The sequence below is a fragment of the Schistocerca nitens genome, chromosome 3, assembly GCF_023898315.1.
Source record: "Schistocerca nitens isolate TAMUIC-IGC-003100 chromosome 3, iqSchNite1.1, whole genome shotgun sequence".
Lineage (NCBI taxonomy): Eukaryota > Metazoa > Arthropoda > Insecta > Orthoptera > Acrididae > Schistocerca > Schistocerca nitens.
In genome coordinates this window covers 882,329,813-882,347,606 of record NC_064616.1, presented here as the reverse complement: position 1 = coordinate 882,347,606, position 17,794 = coordinate 882,329,813, and the positions used below count along the sequence as shown (strand labels likewise).

At 42.0% G+C, this 17,794-nt stretch overlaps 1 protein-coding gene and 1 non-coding gene across 4 annotated transcripts in view; one reads left to right on the top strand and one right to left on the bottom strand.

Moving 5' to 3' along the window:
* LOC126248927 (oocyte zinc finger protein XlCOF6.1-like) overlaps window positions 1-17,794 on the bottom strand; it is an 85,093-nt gene that overhangs the window by 44,921 nt on the left and 22,378 nt on the right. For 2 of the 3 annotated variants that reach the window (XM_049950430.1, XM_049950431.1), the window contains exon 2: window positions 1,092-1,244. The exons of the other annotated variant lie outside the window; for it this stretch is intronic. In XM_049950430.1, coding sequence (XP_049806387.1) covers window positions 1,092-1,244 — 153 coding nt within the window. The remainder of the gene's footprint in view (window positions 1-1,091; window positions 1,245-17,794) is intronic. 3 annotated transcript variants of the gene reach the window in all.
* Trnas-cga (transfer RNA serine (anticodon CGA)) lies at window positions 8,734-8,808 on the top strand. The gene has a single exon. It is a non-coding gene; the product is annotated as a tRNA-Ser (tRNA).

Here is a 17,794-nt window from a genome sequence, read left to right as displayed (position 1 = left end):
TGCAGGAATGATCACTTCATCCAGCACACAGTCTCCACACACTCAGATGTGCATCTTCCTGTCCACAGTATCTCATCTCGTCCAGCATTATCTTCGAGTGACAGATGAACCCATTCCCATCTCCAAGGACAGATCATTACACAGAACTGCAGAATATGAGCAACAGAAAATCTGCTCACACATCAACCAGCACCAGTTTAATCTGCAAAGGTAACTGTGTAGTGTGGGTTGATGACATTGTTTATCATAGGGACACATTTTTTCGAGCACCTGAGTCCTGTGGGGCCTGTGCCCTGTACCAGCACTGGTACATGCTATGAGAGTCTTTAGCTCACCATTATTACAACTCTTCAACAGTGTGGATGTGTGGCAGGAAAATATTTAGGCAAGATGGTGCTTCATAATACATTGTACAGCCAGTGAAGCAGCTGCTGCAGGGCATCCAGATCACTTTATCTGTGTGACCTCTGGCTGTCGTGTAATCTGGTAGATGATGTATTCAGTGCTCTGGTTACAAATATAGTTGAACTGAAGGTATGTGTTAAGCAACACATGCAGCATGCAACCCCTGAGATACTCCGATCTGTTGTGAAAAACGCTGTTTCTCAATTTCAACTTGGGGCACAGAACAATGGACAGTACATTGAACATATCTTGCACCAGTCTCACAACAATTAAAAACCGATCTCATCACTGCTTTTTATGTGGTTCTTGGCCTTAGGATAGTCAAATACCTATTTTTCCCATACAATGTGGTACAATCTTGCTGTGGTGGATGGGCATACTTAACAGTGCCACAACTGTTGAATACCAAACTTTTGTGGTCATTTGCAACTCACACCACAGCTATCATACCACAATTCATATGTTATTCGTAGTCAAACCCATTTACGTAATATTTCATTCTGGGCAGAGGTTCTCTCTCTCTCTCTCTCTCTCTCTCTCTCTCTCTCTCTCTCTCTCTCTCTCCACATTTTGAAATTAAAACTGGACCAGAATAAGTTTTTCAGGCTCCTGTAAGACTTTATATTTTCAATAGGAAACACCATGACTTGAAAGATATATAAGAGTAGACTGATGGATTTGATTACCTCAGATTGAAGATTTGGATCTTCCTGCAAGTTACATACAGAATCCAAGGTCAAATTGGCTTCTTCACATGCTCTCCAAAAGTTATAAAATTCTTCCAGTTTATTACTGCAAGATACACATATAAGCTTAGGAAGACGATCTCCTGGATGCACCTACACAAACAAAACATTTATACAATTAACCTTCAGATTTTATAATTCTGCAGCCCACTACTGTACAATATATAGCTAAAAAAATGAGAGCACAGTTAATGCTCCAGGTCCTCCTTCCATTTTACAACATACATGATGCAATTGTTGAAGCAGAAAGTCAACTCTGCAGCAACACCAAATGAAACTGGTAACAAATGCCAGGAACTTTTTTTTTATTCCCCCCCCCCTTCCTCTATCATGTCCGTGACACACTCTGCCCTGTTTCTCAATAACAAAACATGCTGCTCTCCTTTGAACTTTCTTGATGTACTCTGTTAATACCATCTGGAAAGGATCCCACACTCTACAGCAGTACTTCAAAAGAGGACGGACAAGCATAGTGTAGGCAAGTCTTCTTAGTATATCTCTTGCATCTTTCAAGTGTTCTGCCAATAAATCAGTCTTTGTTTCACCTTCCCCACAACATAAAAACTGTTCTTTCCAAGTTAGGTTGTTCATTATTGTAATTCCTAGGTATATGGTTTAATGTATGGCCTTCAGATTTGATTGATTTATTGCGTAACTGAAGTTTAACAGAGTCCCTTTAGCACTCATGTGGATAACCTCTCACTTTTCATTGTTTAGGGCCAATTTTTGCACCACACAGATATCTTTTTTAAATCGTTTTGCAATTTGTTTTTATCTTCTACTGACTTTACTAAACAATAAATGACAGTACTCTCATCTGCAAACAACCCACGATGGCTTCTCAGATTGTCTCCTAAGTTGTTCATATACATAAGGAAGACGTGAGAGCCTTTAACACTACCTTGGGGAATGCCAGAAATCACTTCTGTTTTATTCAATGACTTTCTGTCAATTAGTACGAACTGTGACCTCTCTGACAGGAAATCACAAATCCAATCGCGTAACTGAGACAATATTCCTAAGTACGCAATTATATTTCAATCTGCTTATGATGAACAGTGTCAAAAGCCTTTTAGAAATCTAAAAATATGGAATCAATTTGAAATCTCTTGTCAACAGCACCCAACACGTTGTGTCTGTAAGGGGCTAGTTGTGTTTCATAAGAACGATGTTTTCTAAATCCATGTTGACTGTGTGTCAATAGACTGTTCCCTTCGAGGTAATTCATAATGTTTGAACACAATATATGTTCCAAAATCCTGCAGCATATCGATGTTAATGACACGGGCCTTTAAGTTAGTGAATTACTACTATTGCCTTTCTTGAATACTGGTGTGACCACTAAAACTTCCTATCCTTGGGTACTGATCTTCCGTCAAGCGAGCGGTTGTGTATGATTGTTAAATGTGGAGCTATGTGTATGATTGTTAAGTGTGGAGCTACTGCATCAGCATACTCTGAAAGGCATCTAACTGGTATACAGTATGGACCAGAAGACTTGCTTTTATTAATTGATTTAAGATGCTTCACTACTCAGAGGATGTCCACTTCTAAGTTACTCATGTTAGCAGCTGTTCTTGATTCGAATTATGGAATATTTACTTGCTCTTCTTTGGTGAAGGAATTTCGGAAGGCTGTGTTTAGTAACTCTGCTTTAGCAGCACTGTCAACAATAGTATTTCCATTGCTATCACGCAGAGAAGACACTGACTGTGTCTTGCCACTAGCACGTTTAACATATGACCAGAATCTCTTTGGATTTTATGCCAGGTTTTGAGAAAGTTTCATTGTGGAAAATAGTATAAGCATCTTGCATTAAAGTCCACGCAAAATTTTGAGCTCCTGTGAAACACTGCCAATCTTGGGGTCTTGCATCCATTTAAATTTGGCATGTTTTTTTCATTATTTCTGCAACTTGTGCACCAAGGGAGATCAGCTCTGCCGTTTGTTAATTTATTTGGTCTCTCTCTCTCTCTCTCTCTCTCTCTCTCTCTCTCTCTCTCTCTCTCTCTCTCTCTCTCTCTCGATTGCTGGTGACACTATTTCTTTGCATTCAAGCTACATCTGGGTCTACACTTACATTCTTAATTTGGAAGGAGTGGAGATTGTCTCTCAGGAAGGTGTCAAACGATCTTTTATCCGATTTCTTGAATAGGTATATTTTTCATTTACTTTTGGAGAATTTGAGAGTTACAATACTCAGTCTAACTGCAACAACACTGTTCACTAATCCTTGTATCTGTTTTGATGCTCATTATTAGCTCAGGATTATATGTTGCTAAGAGGACAAGTATGCTTTCACAACCGATTACTATTTCAGTGGGCTCATGAACTAACTGCTCAAAATAATTTTCACAGAATGTGTTTAGCACAATTTTGGATGATGTTATATGCATACCTCCAGATTGACACTGGTGCCAATGACGAAGGTACAACCGATCTCACTGTCAGTCCGAGCCATCAGTGTATACAGAGGTACTATAGCGAAGGTCATGAAACTGAAGGCAATAGAGTGAGGCTGGAGTAGTGTCCTTAGGAAGTGAATGAAGGCCAAGGTTAACATGGGCCGCTTCATGAAGCCAAGGTGGTGAAGGGTTCACACCCACCAGGAAAGTTGCAGGTAGGGTGAAGTTAAGGCACCATAGCAAGTGCCAAAAGCACACAGAAGAGGGACGCGCCCTGTACTGGCGATAAAAGGAATCATCGAAGGAGGCGGCATAGGATGGGTGGCCATGCATGGCAGACAAATGGCATGCATACCTGCTGAGAAGAAAGTCACAGTGGTAGTTCAGCAGCCTCAGCAAACAGGCTCTCAACTGGGCTAGTGTAAAAGGCAACAGTGGCCAAACAGATGCCACGGTGGTGGATAGCGTTGAAACGGCATAAGAGGGATGGACATGCAGACACATAAACAAAGCACCCATAGTCGAGTTTTGAATGAACAAGGGACCAGTACAAATGGAGGAGGGTGGTTTTATCGGCATCCCAGGAAGTACCACTGAGGACACGTACAACACTGAGGAATCGTGTACAGCTGGCTGTCAGGTAAGACACATGGGAGGACCAAGAGAGTTTCCTATCGAGCATGGGCACCAGGAATTTTGTAGTTTCAATGAATGGAAGGGCAACAGGCCCAAGATGTGAAAATGGTGGGAGAAACCATTTGCACCACCAGAAAGTCATAGAGATACTTTTGTCCGTGGAAAAATGGAAGCCACTGTCGATGCTCCAGGAGTAAAGACGATCAGAACATCACTGAAGACTCTGCTCAGTGAGACAGGTCCATGGAGAACAGCAATAGATGACGAAATTGTCAACAAAAAGCGAGCCAGAGATGCCCGGCGGGAGATAGGCCATTATAGGGTTAATGGTGATAGTAAAGAGGACGATGCTCAGGATGGAACCCTGAGGCACACAGTTTTCCTGAATAAAGGTGTCTGACAAGGCAGAACCCACACACACCTTGAAAACTTGGTATTTTAAAAGTTCCTGAAGGAAACAGGGCAGGCGTATACCAGTACTCCAGTAGTAGGTGTTGTCCCTGCTCCAAATCGAAAAAAGCGGCCACAGTCTGGGATTTCCGCCAGAAAACCATTCATGGCATGGGTGGACAAAGTAACAGGATGGTCAACTGCAGAAAGCTGCACTTGAAATCCACACTGTGCATTCATTAGTAAATTGTGAGACTCAAGCCACCACACCAGCTGGGAATGAATCATACGTTCCATCACCTTGCAAAAGGGGGTAATGGGAAGAGCTCGAAACTTTTGCAAAATGGCGGCCCAAGGTGTTGGAGATAGCAATAGCGTCCACAATGGCGTCGTCTTCTACCGCCAGGCCGGAAATTGGGGAGTGGATCTTGGTCCCAGAGAGCCATCAGAATTCGTCTCACATGAAAGAGAAATGGGTGGAACTGTTAAAAGAACTAGTGAATGAAATCCAGGTAGGTTTTTTGCTATCCCAAAGAACACGATGACACTTTGAACGCATCTGTTTATAATGAATGCAGTTCGCCATCGTACGATGATGGTTAAAAACATGGAGAGCACATCTCTGTGTGCAAATTCCACCAAGGGACTGGAACACAGTGAGGTAAAGAGGAAGTGCGAAGTATTGAACATTCTGCAGCAATAAGGATAATGTTTGTAAGATATTCCACCTGGTCAACACAACTGGGGAAATCTTGTTCTTCGAAGGTCACCAGGGAGGAGTAAAGTCGCCAGTCAGCCTTAATAAGTTGCCATTTGAGTGTGCACGCAGATGGGATAGGAGTCAGCAAATGGATAGCACAAGGGAAATGGTCGCTTGAGTAGGACCACTCAACGATGGGCAAGCTGGGCAGTGCAGGATAGGTCCAAATGGAAATAGGTGTGCGAGGAGTCAGAAAAGTACGTGGGTGCTCCAGAGTTAAGGCAGAGGAGATTGAGTTCATTAAGATGATCTGCCAAGAGGGCGCCTCTCTGACAGAACCCCCAAAGGGGATGATGCATATTAAAGTCACTGAGTAGCAGAAAAGGGGGGAGGTAGCTGCCCAATAAGCCGAAGGAAGTCTGCTATGGTGATATTGAATGACAGAGGGAAATAAATGGTACAGAGGGAAAAAGTCAGGCGGGGAAGAAAAAGGTGAATTGCAACAGCTTGAAGGTGGATGGTCAGGAAGATGGGCTGACTATGAATGTCATCCTGTACGAGCAGCATGATGCTCCCATGACATGGAATACAGACTTCAGCGGGAGGTCAAGACGAACCGGGAAAAATGTGAAAGCTCAAAACGGTCGCAAGGGTGCAATTTTGTTTCCTGAAGGCAGAGTACAAGAGGACGCTTCAATGCTAAAAGCAGCCATAAATGTTCAGCTGGAGGAGAGTCATGATGAGGAAGAGATGTAGGGGTGGCACCTCAGCGGCTGCTGAGTGACAGCCTGTGAAGAGCCGCTACAGGACACAGAAGCATGAGGATCCTGCTCCATGGGGTCCACAGAAGCATCAGCTTGCTTGTGCTGTCAGTGTGTGGAGTCCAACACTGAAAAATGGTTGGTGGTGTGCACCGGTGACATGGAGGCCGGCCGGGCTAAGATACCACGTGGCAACATCGTCGAAGAAGATCTTCGAGTCAGTGAAGGAGAAGACTGTTTGCCTTTGGCGGACTTCTTTGAGCTTTTCCGGTTAGAGGAAGACTAGAGTGTTTGGCTGGAGGGACGTAGGAAGTGTTCACGAGAGTACTACTTCTGTCCCTTCCGGCGTACCATTGTGTTAGCTGATGGCTTCACCCCTTGAGGCGAGAGTGTGATGGGTTGTTGCACAGCTGGACAGGGGGATGGCGATGCTACCTTGACAATGGGCAATTTCACAACCTCAGAGCTGAATTTGAGGTTGCATGTCTGTGTAGCCATGTCCTTCATGGACCGAGGGGTAACAATAACAGAACTATAGGTGCCAGATGGGAGAATGCAGGGTTTGTGACTAGCCAATAACTTGCGAGCAACTGGGTAAGGCACTTTTTCTATTACCCGGATCTCTTGGACAGCCTGCTCATCAAGATAGATGGGAAAATCCTGAGACAAGGCAGAATGGCCGCCACTGCACTTGATACAGTGGGGAGAAGGTGGCGGTCAATCGCTCTTATGCGCATGCCTACCACAGGTTACACATTTGGCTGGATGTCGACAAGACGTTCTAGTGTGGCTGAAGTGATGACACTGGTAACAGCACATCGGGTTCGGAATGGTACGGCTGGACTGTGATAATTTCATAGCCTGTTTTGATCTTGGACACCAGCACCATTCTATCAAAGGTGAGAAAAAGAGTGCAGGTGAGCACTAAGGAGGAATCTACCTTTTACATCACCCGATGGATGGCAATGACACACTGATCAGAGGGGTGAGATTGGATTTTGGCCTCAGTAAGACTGCCGAGCAGCGTAGTGTAAATAACACCACAGGAAGAATTCAAAGTTCTATGGTCCTCGACACGAACAGGGTAACTGTGGAGAAGCGAGACGGCAAGCAGTTGTTGTGCTTGAGAATTAGAAGTAGTCTCCAAAAGAAAAGTGCCATTCCGTAAATGAGAGCAGGATTTCACAGGGCCGGCAATTGCATCAACACCTTTCTGAATAATAAATGGATTTACTGTGGCGAAGAACTGTCTTCAGTACGTCAGACGATGAGGAACTGTTGTGCAGCAGGAAGGGTCTTTGAATCGTTAGCCTCATTATGTCTACATTTCATAATGTTGATTGTGAAGACGATTGGCTCATTGAGAGATAATACCCCATGACTGCCAGCATCTCTGATGATGCGCTCCTTTCATTTGGGGCCCCCTTCAGAAGGGGCCACACCTGCCTTAGGTGGTTATTCACACCTCAGGTCACAACTCCCGAACACCTGACAGAGGGACCAATTGGCAATTTGGGAAGGTTGCAGCTCACGCAATCACCCCTCCCTGGGCCTGGCCTGTACCAGGGGTTACGTGTGAATCATACTTGTCGACCACAGGCTGAGAATTACAAGTTACCAAGTCACCTGTTACACGTCAGACGCATGGGCCGGCCTTCAAGACTGCAGAGGGAGAAAGAAGAAAAAGAGGAACCTCAAACGCCGAAGTGGAGGGACGATAGAAGAAGGAAAGCAAAGAAAGGAAAAGCAAGCGAAAAACAGTTGAGAGACTGTTTTTATGTCAGCGACAGACAATGTAGAACATTCCCAATAACACCCCAGACATATTCCCCAAGGGAGGGGAAAAAGAACAGCAAAGGGATGGACATGCAGCACAGAGGGGAAAAGATGCTGCAAAGGCTGGGGCCACATGGTAGCCAAGCACGAACTGGCCAAAGAGTGGTGAGCCCCCTGGGGAGAGAATCCACGCTGTTGGCCTTGCAACTACTGAAAAAGCTGTTGCCCGTCTTTGGAGACCACAAGTTTATCTGGTCTCTCCACAGGTACCTCTCCATTGTTACAGTATATTGACAATCTTTACTAGTTGACTGTCTAACTACAACTCAATGAAACAAAATTTTGGTGCCATACGTGTTTCGCCTTTATTCTCTACAAGGCACCTTCAGTTGCCTGGAATGTGTAGCTGATGCCAGTGAGAACCAAAATTACTAATGTTGTATAGGTCAACAATGCACCACTTTTAAACTACGGAAACTTGGCACCACGTGCTCCTACGGGCCGTGGCATTGCCCTGTTGCCGTTTATCGGTTGACAGGCAGAGCTATCGTTTTCGGTTCACACATGCAACTGTCCCTCGGCCCATCACTGCCCCAACGTGATATGCACACATGTCGACTAGATCTTGCTGTTTGTCTCTACTTCACGTTAGAGGCATTCACACGTAAGCTTCAGTTCAGAGCCACACTCGTCACCTGTGATTTAGTCATACAGTAAGCATGGTGGTAGAGTATTCGTTTGAAGAACAACAACTATGAAACTTCCTGGCAGATTAAAACTGTGTGCCCGACCGAGACTCGAACTCAGGACCTTTGCCTAGTTCTGCAAGATTTGCAGGAGAGCTTCTGTAAAGTTTGGAAGGTAGGAGACGAGGTACTGGCAGAAGTAAAGCTGTGAGTACCGGGCGTGAGTCGTGCTTCGGTAGCTCAGTTGGTAGAGCACTTGCCCCCGAAAGGCAAAGGTCCCGAGTTCGAGTCTCGGTCGGGCACACAGTTTTAATCTGCCAGGAAGTTTCATATCAGCGCACACTCCGCTGCAGAGTGAAAATCTCATTCTGAACAACAACTATGTTTATGGACTAGCCAACTGTAATGTGCATGCAGCTTGACTGTTGTATGAGGAACAGTACCCAGCAAGACACCACCCACACCCGCAAACGTTTACAGCAGTTCACCGGCAACTTGGTGAAACAGGTTCGTTAGTGGGATATCATGGTGATGCTGGAAGACCTCGAACACGACGGGATGCTGCATTTGGAGAGACTATTCTCGAGTGCTTCGAGGAAGCACCTACGACAAGTACTCAAGTGGTTGGATATGACATGGGGTTCACTTATCGGTTAGTCTGGTAGGTTTTGAGGGATGATGGCCAGCATCCATTTAGTTTCCATGCTGTCCAAGACCTAAATCCCGTAGCGGACTATGAACACAGGCTAGGGTTTTGCCGTGTCTGTGATGTGTTGCACGAGATCCTGACTTCCTCACTATTGTGTTGTTTACTGATGAGTGCACCTTCTATCGGGATGGCCTTTACAACATTTCAAACATTCATTACTGGGCAAGGGAAAATCCTCATGTCATGTACGTACACCAGCAACGACTTTAGCTCAACATTTGGGCAGGCATTGTGGGTGACCATCTGATTGGGCCGGTCCACCTACCTCCTTGACTTACCAGGGCAAATTACCTTCACTGTTTGCAAGAAACTCTACCCAGCCTGCTGGAAGATGTTCCCCTAGAAATATGGCTATGCATGTAGTTGCAGCATGATGGAGCACCTGCACATACTTGTGCTGTGCGCAGATATTTAAATGAACTCTTTGATGGCCGGGTAATAGGCAAAGGTGCTCATAGGACATGGCCCCCCTATGTCATGGCTTCCGCAATCACCAGACCTCACGCCACCGGTCTTTTTCCAGTGAGGATTTTTCAATGTTCTAGTTCACCCACCCGAACATGAACCACCTAGAAATGAACAGAAATTAATGGATCACATTCAACATGCTGCCAATCACATCAGGGCACTGGCAAGAATCTTCGAAAGAGTTCGGCAAAACACCATTTGAAGTTACCAAGCTTGTGTCGCGTTTGAGGGTCAACAGTTCGAGCACCTGTTTTATGTAAACAATGTCCTAGCTACAAAAAAGGCCCTTTTTGGGGCCGACACAATTTGTAAAAGACTTTCTGTATGCAAACTAAAAGCTGTTGGTGGATTTGTTCCTCGTACATCTTACCATGAAACTACAATGGATGTGGTGAGACCCTGGTGGATTCGCCCCCCATGTCCCCAGAGTGGAAGGGTGGCACGCTACCACAGAGTTTGCAGGCCGCCTTGGATACATTGTGATCCCCGGCAGGCAAAGCATTCACGGTCACACGTCCAGAGAATCTGGCAACAGGGCAATCCTGTGGCCAATCAGAGCATGTGGCGCCAAGTTTCTGTAGTTTAAAAATTGTGTGTTGCCAACCTACAGAACATTAGTAATTTAGGTTCCTACTGGCATTAGCTATCCATGGTTAAAATTTTGTGACAATTTTTCTCCACCCTGTATAAGTTATAAACAGTTCTGGTGGTTGGCTTTTCTATGGCATAGTAATATTTTAAATTCTACTTACAGATTCCAGGGATGATTTTCTACATGTGTTTTTGTTCAATTTTTGATGCTGTTATTCTTCTAATAATTGCCATTTGGGTTTTTGTTTTCCACACTTCTCAGCACTAGGAACCGAACACTTGTTTTGATGGTATGTTTTGGTCAACAAGTAAAAATTATCAACATATCATAGTATTACACACAACTGAGGAAGGCACGACTACAAAAGTTGAAGATGTCAATACCTCTGCATCGTGATTGCACCTATGGTATGGCTCTCTGTATCGTAGAAGCATGCAAGTAACCCCACATCGCCAAGGTTCATGAGTGGATTTTTGTGTTATAAATATAATACAGGGTGATTCAAAAAGAATACCACAACTTTAAAAATGTGTAGTTATTGAAAGAAACATAATATAACCTTCTGTTATACATCATTACAAAGAGTATTTAAAAAGGTTTTTTTTTTCACTCAAAAACAAGTTCAGAGATGTTCAATATGGCCCCCTCCAGACACTCGAGCAATATCAACCCGATACTCCAACTCGTTCCACACTCTCTGTAGCGTATCAGGCATAACAGTTTGGATAGCTGCTGTTATTTCTCGTTTCAAATCATCAATGGTGGCTGGGAGAGGTGGCCGAAACACCATATCCTTAACATACCCCCATAAGAAAAAATCGCAGGGGGTAAGATCACTCGTTCTCGGCCATCCAGAACTTTTCCCTTTTCACAAACACCCATTCTCTGTAAACTGTTTATACCAACGTTTAATACACCACCTATCAGGAGGTTTAACACCATACTTCGTTCGAAATGCACGCTGAACAACCGTCGTCGATTCACTTCTGCCGTACTCAATAACATAAAAAGCTTTCTGTTGAGCGGTCGCCATCTTAGCATCAACTGACGCTGACGCCTAGTCAACAGCACCTCAAGCGAACAAATGTACAACTAAATGAAACTTTATAGCTCCCTTAATTCGCCGACAGATAGTGCTTAGCTCTGCCTTTTGTCGTTGCAGAGTTTTAAATTCCTAAAGCTGTGGTATTCTTTTTGAATCACCCTGTATATTGACCAATTTGTTACTGTCGCTGTAATGTTTTGACTTGTGGCATTTTTATGTCGCATCTTAACTAAAGTTTGTCTTTGCTAGTTCACAAGCAGTTAAGTTTGAACTATGAAAGCTAAGACAGCTGTTCTATTTTCTTGGGAAAAAAAAGGTACTTTCTGTTACTATTACATGAATGATTTGTGTAGTTATTGTGAGCTGATATAGTAATTGTAGCAATACAATTACTATATCAAAATACTATACTACAGTATTACTATAAATACAAGTTTTGAAATGAGGAAAGACATCTGATACTGATATAAAAATTGAAGCTGCTGCTTGTTTCACCACTGCGATCTTCACTAAAGTAGAAAACTGTCATGAATGAACATACTGATAACCAACTGATTAAAGCCTAAATCAAATAATTTTCCTATTTAGATTGGTGACTAATTTTAACGAACAGATCCACATGTGGAATCGCTCAAGGTAGCGTGTACTAACCCTTACCTCAGTTGCAAAGTATTAGCATTGCAGTTCTGAGAAGGAAAGTACTCAGTTGAAGCATCAGTCTTTATGTGCGTCAAAAATAGTCATGTAAGTGTGTTTTAGGTAGCTGAAGATTATGACTGCCTTGGAACGGACAAATATAGTTTTTCATGCCATGGTTGGTTAGTTTGTTTGTTTTTCAAGAAAACATTATTTTGAAATTGTGTTTATCAACCACATAATCACACAGCGATTGACATTCATCCGTTCGGCTTTACTCCGCTCAGCTCGTATAGCCCCGTCCCCTTCTGTCTGCGGAAAGTTTATTTCTAGATGTGACGAGTATTCTCCTGACAGAGACAGCACATACACTATGCACGCATTCATAAATCAAATTATGATTCATTCAGAAATCTACTTAAAATGTGTTCGAAAACCAACAGGGATGCGTTTCAAAATCACATGAATAATCGATAGACCAACGTGCGAGGCGCTTTGTGAAACAAGTTTTTTTCCTCAAGAATATGAATTTGGCGCCCCCTTTTCCAGGTAGCATATAGCTGCTTGCTGTGACTGCTTGCACAGCCAACAGCCACATTCTTGTAGCCAGAAGTGGGAAATCTATTACTCAAACGCGACTCAACTGCGCATGCACATGAGCCTGCTCCTGCTAAAACAAATCTAATGAAAATAGTTGTGACTTCACGCTCATCGGAGGCAATTTGTTGTTATGGAGCATTGCATAGTCTTCCTAAAACCTTTGACACATTTTGCTGTTGGCAGACGCTTGCATGAGCACTGTGTGCCGTTGCTGTATGTGGCACATTTCCTTTGCAATTTAAGTTAGTTTCGTTTTTTTTCTCTCGTTTATGTTTTATTGTTTAAGTATTGTTCTACAGCATCGGGGTACAGTAATATCCTTTGTTAGAGTATCGGTTCTTACCAGTCAAAATTACAAAAATTTATCAAAAAACTAAAACAATGAAAAATTCCCGGAATTCTAAAAAATTCCCGGAACTCTAAAAAATTCCCGGGTTTTTCCCGGGTCGTATACACCCTGTATTAAGATACCTGTGCACTAAGAAACCAAGGAGCATATACATACAGCGTATGTAGCCTTTTTTTTTTTCTTTCTATATGAATGTTGCAAAGGCAGGTACGGAATTGCATTACCTTTCTTTAGCAGAGGTATAACTCTTGCCTGTTTGATATACTTCGGAAATCTCCCTGATTTGAAAAATTTATTTATTATGTTTGTTAATGGAGCTAGTATATTCTCTGTGCATTGTTTCAGAACACAAACTGGGACTTTATCTAAGCCTATGGACTTTTTATCTTTCAGTTTTTGTAGTTTTTTACCGCACCAATTGATGTGACTCGGTCCCACGGACTTTGTACATAATTATTTACAGGACTTTATAGGTTTTGGGAATTTTTGCTGTAACTTCACTGCAATACTTTAAAAGCATATAGTCACATAGTTTGGTGAGTGGTGTGGATCATTTATTACTTTATACCCCTCCCATATCAGTATACCTTTATGCCTTTGTTTCTCTCTCTGTCTCCTTTTTTTATTATAGTCCAACTGCTTTGCTTTTATTCTCTAAATTGCATATTATTTTGTCATTAAATGACTTTTTGCAGCAATTGGCACTATACTATACATGTTTTTGTACCTTTGATAGAAATTTAAGATCTCTGGCTTATTATTATCCTTTTTCATGAAACTGAGGTACTTATGGGTGTGGCAGAACTTCTAATACCTGTGGTTTTCTATTTGATTTTATGACCCATTGATATTGATGTGGATACTTTTGGAAATGTCTTTTCGAAGTTCAGTTTGACACTTCCTCACCTGAATTTTTTTTCTGGAGAAAGGAAAAAGTTTCTTTATGTGGTAATGCTCTTAGATGACTTAAGTACCGTCCGTACCCATTTTCAAAACATATTTTGTACACTTGGCTTAATTTTATGAACTAAAATAGCTAATTACTAAATAATCTGTGATGTAATAAATCGTAAAATGACCATTCAACAATTACCATGCAAAACAAAAATAACAATATTCAATTACACAGTAGAATATAGCAAACAAACCAAATCCACGCATTCCGGTGGTAAAGAGCTGCTACGCACTGCTATATTCACTTGCTTATATTTTGATAGTGATAACCAACAGTTGGCAGCAGTTGCACATGATGAAAAAGTTGTGTCCTCAGGTTTCCATTGCGAAAAAAATACTTCTGTTGCAGCTAAGACACAGTAAAAGTTAATGTACACAACTGTAGCTAGAGGGTCTGAAAGGGTTAAATAATTTTGAGAATTTAGCAAATTTCACATTTACATTGGTTTCTTTGTACACTTCACCCATGAGCTTTGGTTTGCACGTTCTTTTCAAAAATCTTTTATTTTGGTTTATGATAAATGCCTTTTGTAAGCTTATAGTTTAGGGAATTTTTCCATACCCGATTTTACTGTTATTATTTGGCAGTAATGGTATGACAGTGCAAGATCTTTTATAGCTGCATCACACTTCTCCCTGCCCATATTTGTGGCCACATGGTCAATTACTGATGCAGTCACTGTACTAATCCTCGTTTCACCATTGACCAACAGGGACGTGCCAAAACTCTGAAGGATATTTATGAGGGTGCCAATGTTTCATTTACAATATTTGTGTTTATGCTTATGTCACCACAAAAAACTATATTGACTTTTGAATTTGAGATGTTTAGAACTTCGGTTAATTTGTTGGAAAAAGTGTCCACATTACCACTGGGATATCAATACATACACAAAATAATTAATTCCCTGGTGGTATCAAGCCTCATTAGTTCAACTTATTGTATTAAGATAATGCCTTGATTTGAATTGTGTTCCTTATATGATCTAAATGTATGACCTTCCATGCTTTGAAGTAGTCCTAAATAAGAGTTTGTCCTTTCATACAATGATAACAGTACATGTTGTATTTCTGAGTCTCTAAACCCGTGCTCAATGACACAAACTACTGTACAGTTCAAAGATTGGAGCTCAACTTCAAATTGTTGTTTTACTTTCAATTGGTTGCATGTTTTGATGAAGGATTGTTATGTCTGTGAATTGTCCCGTGTTGCTTTTTCCAATGGTTTCATTTTCTTAGCGACATGTAGCACGTGTTTAATTTGGTGATCCAGAATCTATCTTGTGAGTGATTGTTTCAGAATTTTTTAAACTGCTAGAAATACTCTTTAGGCAGGGGAACCTGTCATCTGGATTTATCCTAAAAGAGACCTACTTTTCCTTTCTGTGACGACAGGTATTTGACCAGACATGGCCCAAGATCTATCCCCTACACTTTTGTGGATCAACTGTACCAATTTTCCCTACCCAGCCCTCTTTAAGTGTAGACCATACCTAGTGAATCCCCATCTATTGATAGTCCCAACAGGCACCAGAGCAACATGCGCAATGTCGACAACCATAAGTGCCATCTCTAAGAGCATATTAATTGGCCTCACAGCTCCATTAAGGTGTGGCCAATCATGACCCTGAAACAGCTAAATGAAGTGTACATTAGACCCCAAGTCAGGGAAACTACAAGGTGTGATCAAAAAATAAAGTGAATGCATTTTGAGCAGCAACTGTTGACAATACAAATGCATTTTTTGAGCAGCAATTGTTGTCAATACAACCATTTGAAGTAATTTCTCTGACAGGTGGATCTGTTGGGATAGACAGCATCAAGTCCACAAACATTCTGAAAAGTCAGCCAGGGTCCAGAAATGCTAGAGTGAGGTTGTGTTTACAATGTTTGTTATGCATCATGGATATCAAACAATGCATGAACATGAAATTCTGTTTCAAGTTCCAAAAACATGCCAAAAAGCTCATGAAATGTTGATATCTGTGTATGGTGATAATGCTGGAACTCTGAAGACTGTTTGCAAGCTGCACAAGCTATTTCAAAGCAGAAATAAGTCGGTAGATCCATGTTTGGGACGCACACTAACTTCAAAAAACAGAAGAAAATGTGGAAAAATTGTTTGTTCAAACAGGTGAATAACTGTTTGAGAGCTTACTGAAGAACTTAGCATCTTCTTCAGGTCTGTGCAAAGTGTTTTTACTGATAATTTGTAAACAAGGTGCGAGTGTGCAGACTTTGTTCCCAGACGTTTGAGGTGTGAACAGAAGGAAATTTACATGTCAGTCTGCATAGAGTTGAAGGATCATCTTCATTCAGATCTGGGCTTAATGTCCAAAATTGTACGTGGAGATGAAATCTGGGTCTATGGGTATGATCCTGAGACAAGAATTCAATGTTCCCTATGGCAAACCAGTGAATCTCCTCGCCTTAAGAAGGCACATCAGTCAAACCCTAATATCAAAGTCATGCCCATTGTTTTTTCAATACTGAGAACATAGTGAATCAGTTCGTTCCAAGGGGAATAACTGTAAATGCCGAATTTTACAAGGGCTTACTACAAAATTTGTGAAACAATGTACGAAGAAAGAGAACAGAAAAATGAGCCAATAGCTTCCTCCTTTATCATGACAACATGCTGTGCCACATCTCACTTTTGATTCACGAGTTCCTGTCTGTCCACATCTGCCCTACACACCAGATTTAGCACCATGCGACTTCTGGCTCTTCCCAAAAATTAAAACCGTGTTTAAAGGAAAAAGGTTTGACACCATTGCTGACATTGAAAAAGCCATGACAGAGCAGCTGAATGCTCTTCCAACAGAAGCATTTCCAGAAATGCTTCATCATGGATTCAGCATTGAGATAAGAGCACTGCTATTGCCAAGAATATTACTTTGAGGAAGATTAAATCAAATTCCACGTTAGCTTATTTTTTGTTTCTAATAAAATTATTTGTCTTATTTTTTGATTGCACCTCACATCTTGTCCAAGTCACCAGCTATGCCATACACCCTGTCCAAACTGTTTCCCATGCCACCCACTACCACATGGTCCTCTTTCACTTGACTTAGCTCTGCATTTGGTTTTAAAGTGCTGATGGCTTGGTATGCTGCCCCTAAGCTTTCCTCTAACTGCAGATTTACACCTCACTCATGGCTACTATCTAGCAGCAGAACTCTATTTTTCCTAACACTTCGCACATTCCTAGACTTCCTGAGATCTGCTGAAGTGTGCTGCATATTTCCTGCTCCTAGTCTTGCCTGTGGCTTTTCTCCACTTAGCAGCAGCTAAGATGGGTAATTGGTTGGATGAGGCAAGTTTGGACATAGCCCAGCTGTGATTGGTTGGTAATGGAAATATGTATGTCATGTACCATGAAGGATTAAATATGGCGCACACATCTGAACGGCTCGAGATGACTCTGTGAGTGTTACCAAAAACAAATTAGTGCTACATTTTTTTTGGGAACAGCTTAAAGGATTGTCTCATAAACAGGATGATTCGGTGGATGCATTCTTGGACAGGATTAGAAAAATAAATCCACAGACATATAAACTGACACAGAACGAGGAGGAAGAAAAAACATTCTGCAAAGGGTGGAATACATGGTGTCAGATTTGTTTCTGAAGTGGCTACCAGTCAGTGTCGAGTGGTGCGAGAATGAGAAATTTGAATTATTTGGCCACCGCCATTATGGTTGCCACACAACTTGAGGAGATTGACATTGCAAAATATGGGCAGGATAAATGAAGTCTCTTTTCCTCAGAGGTAAAGAGCTATGGGTGTCAATGTGCAGGTCACATTCGGAAACCGTCACCAACTGAAGTGCTGTGAGTGTGGAGAAGTGAGGCAAAACTGACAGTGTCATGATAAGTGTTCGATAAACATCAACAGGATTTCCTCAACCACCGGACGGTGTTCCAGATGAAATAG